Consider the following 3,195-nt stretch of genomic DNA (forward strand, 5'->3'; position numbering starts at 1 on the left):
ATATCGGCCCCAAAGCCCAAGTTCCATATTGGCCCCTAAAGCCCAGTTTCCATACTGGCCCCCAAGTTCAAGTTCCATATTGGCCCCTAAAGCCCAGGTTCTACACTAGCCCCTAAGCCTAGTTTCACTAGCCCAAAAAGCCCAGTTTTTACACTGGCCCCCAAAGCCCAGTTTCCATACTGGCCCCTAAGTCCAACTCGAGTTTTTATTCTTTCTCTTTCTCATTTGAAACCCAGACGAAATTAGTGTTTCTATCTTTACTTAGCTTTTACTCTGATAATACGAAAATATCAAATTTTCATATTATCTAGTAATATCTAAGTAAAGAGGGACAACTTTCGCCTGTTGTTCGGCGTCTTCCAATCTGATATGCATTTTGCGCAGGTCCTCCAGTGCTTTTTCCTTGTCCCTCTTAAATTCGTCACACATCTGCTTTATAGCACGCTCTGATATATCAATTATACCATATTCCCGATCTTTCGAGGCTAGCTCTGTTTTGGCTGCCACCAATTCTCTCATTTGTTTTAATAACAACTTTTCACATGCTTCATAGTTTTCCACACTATCTTGCTTGAGATTTGCATAATCGCGTTGTAGATTCTGAAGATAACTAGTCAACTTGATATTTTCTAGTTTCATCAGCTCTAATTCAGCCTTCAACAGTTCCACCTCTTCACCTTCAGCCTTATGAAGCTGCTCCTCCCTCTCTAGGTTAGGAGAAATTAACTTGAAAGGCAACTTCGCTGTCTTAACCCTTTCTGCAATCCAATGGCTGTAAGGAATTCTCTCATCGACAGTCCAAGGTCTTGGGTCCCTTTCTGCACGAACGACATTGCCCCAAGCATCCCTAATTTGATGAAGCATTTCAACCAATGTTCCTTCCTCATAATAGATCTACAATATGGCAAGAGATGCAAATGTAGGTGATCCTCTCATAGGATACCCGAATTACCTTTGCGCTAACACAGGATTGTAGTTAATGCAACACCTGATACCCATGAGGGGCACATTAGGGTACCTCCCGCAATAATATATGATTTGCGATTTTTGCTGCCAAAGGACATTCCATTTAATTTGATCCACATTTAAACTTGCACAAAGCTGCGCCCATTCATTTGCTCCTTTTATATTTGGTTTACACTGTAGTAGCGCATCCACGGGACATGTGGCATTCAATGTGTTCTCATTCACCCGAGAGACGAACCATACATACAACACTGGTAGACAACATGACATTTTTCCTCCCTTTAGCTCATAACATTGATTGAGGGTCCCATAAACTTCAGCTAGGACAGTGGTGACTGGATTCTCAGAGCGCTCTTTGTATCCCACAAATGCATTCATGGCGGCATTGTCGACGAAACTCTCGATGTTAGGAAAAAGCATGACACCGTAAAGAATAAGAGCCAAAACATCCATAAATGTTTCCCATTTTTCCTCTTCAGCCAAACGATGCAAGTATTTCTCTAGGTATTTCTGAGGAAGGCCCCTCGCTTTACCCTTGACTGTGAACTCACTTTCCAACTGCATAGGGTGTACTTTCATGATTCTTGCTAGCTGCAAGACAGGGATATAATGCCCAAGGTAGTTGTATGGACTTTTTCCCTCAAGAGGTATACCTAAGATTTGCTCGAATTCCTCCACTGTTGGCACCAATTGGAAATCCCGAAAAGTGAAACATCTCAGTGGTGGATCATAGTACTGGACTAAAGCAGTAATTGCTGATGTTTGAACTTCCACCTCTAACAAACCCAACAAATTCCCATATTCCTTCCTGAATGCATCCTTTTGGACAATATTCATTTTCTTCACCAGTTCTCTTAGACTACCCATATTAACTTCTTCTGCTTCAATGGCTATACTCTCCTTCAAAGTGTCTGAACTTGAACCCTCCTCGACTTCAAATCTCATGTTAATTTCCATTTTACCTCGAAGGCTTAATCACAAATTTATAATTCCTACCTAGAACCAATGACAAGACCATAAAAGTGCATGAGAAAAAGAAAGAAAGAAAAAGAATTATATATAAAAAAACGGTGATATGTACATGGTGTAAATTTTTATTAAGCAAAGATGAGGATTATAAGACAACACACATCTCCCTTTGTGCCCTAGAAAAGGTTCAACACTTCAGATTCAAGGTTAAGTATATGCAATCTCACCAGGGTGGTTCCTTAAATCTAAAGGTCGATGGTCACTAGAGCTATGACCCCCTTCACAACATCTCCACAACAGTCGAGTAATCAACTAGGTGTGGAGACACAAATGAAGAGAACAAACTCTAGTTGGAGTTCTCACGATAGCCAAACAGGAAGTACATCCCAGAGTGACACCGCTACACAACTCCTCTAATTCTAAGTTACGCTCAGACCTAGGTATAGGGTCCCACTCAGTAGATGCACAAAGTGTGTGTGTGAAGGGTGAATGTAATGCACCCAAACCCTCACCTGCAAAACAACCAGAAAAATTCCCAGGCAGATATAAACATGTTTTCTACCCTAGGGTTCAATATCCAACAAATATTGCAATTATTTCGAACATAAATAAAAAAAAGGGAAGAAAAAATAAAGCAAAACCACATCGAATTCGCGCATCTAATTAAATGGCCTGACTCTCGATTTCCCCAGTGGAGTCGCCATCTGTTGCAACCGAAAAATCGCGATGGGACGACGATCCAAAGAAAACAATTTGAAAAATGTTTTGGAGTCGCCACCATAGTTTATTCTGGAAAACTACGGAAAAACCATAAAATGATAAGGCAAGGTCCACGAAAACCAGATTATGGGTTCGGGAGTCGGTTACGTGTAGGGAAGGTATTAACACCCTACAACGCCTGCCCGAAGGCAGTACCTTTAATTAAATACGCGAATATGATGTGGTTTACAAAATGTTTAATTATCCCCAAAAATAAAATTCTAGAGAAACGAAATATTTTTTTAGTTTTTTGGGCCCGATGAGGATTAACCTCGCTCCTACGTATTCTCATTCAAAATGAGAAATCAGGGTTACGTAGTTCTTTTTGAAAGATTGCTAGTTGTTTGGAAATATTTTGGTATTTTTAATAAAGAAGGAAAAGGTTTTCTAGCACAAGGCCTACGCGAACGGTCGCACATGTGCTTAAACCTTTTCAAAATATTTTTATTGATATTTTTGTAAAAGAGAAAGAAAAGATTTTCAGCACAAGGCCTACGCGAG

At 40.3% G+C, this 3,195-nt stretch overlaps 1 protein-coding gene across 1 annotated transcript in view; it reads right to left on the reverse strand.

The window, feature by feature from the left end:
* Positions 1-237: 237 nt before the first annotated feature.
* Positions 238-3,195, reverse strand: part of LOC106776768 — an 11,096-nt gene continuing 8,138 nt past the window's right edge. The window contains exon 2 of the mRNA XM_022775831.1: positions 238-2,447. Within this exon, the coding sequence (XP_022631552.1) occupies positions 949-1,923 (975 nt within the window). The 5' untranslated portion in view covers positions 1,924-2,447 and the 3' untranslated portion in view covers positions 238-948. The remainder of the gene's footprint in view (positions 2,448-3,195) is intronic.

This window comes from Vigna radiata, chromosome 11 (genome assembly GCF_000741045.1).
Source record: "Vigna radiata var. radiata cultivar VC1973A chromosome 11, Vradiata_ver6, whole genome shotgun sequence".
NCBI classification, from domain to species: domain Eukaryota; kingdom Viridiplantae; phylum Streptophyta; class Magnoliopsida; order Fabales; family Fabaceae; genus Vigna; species Vigna radiata.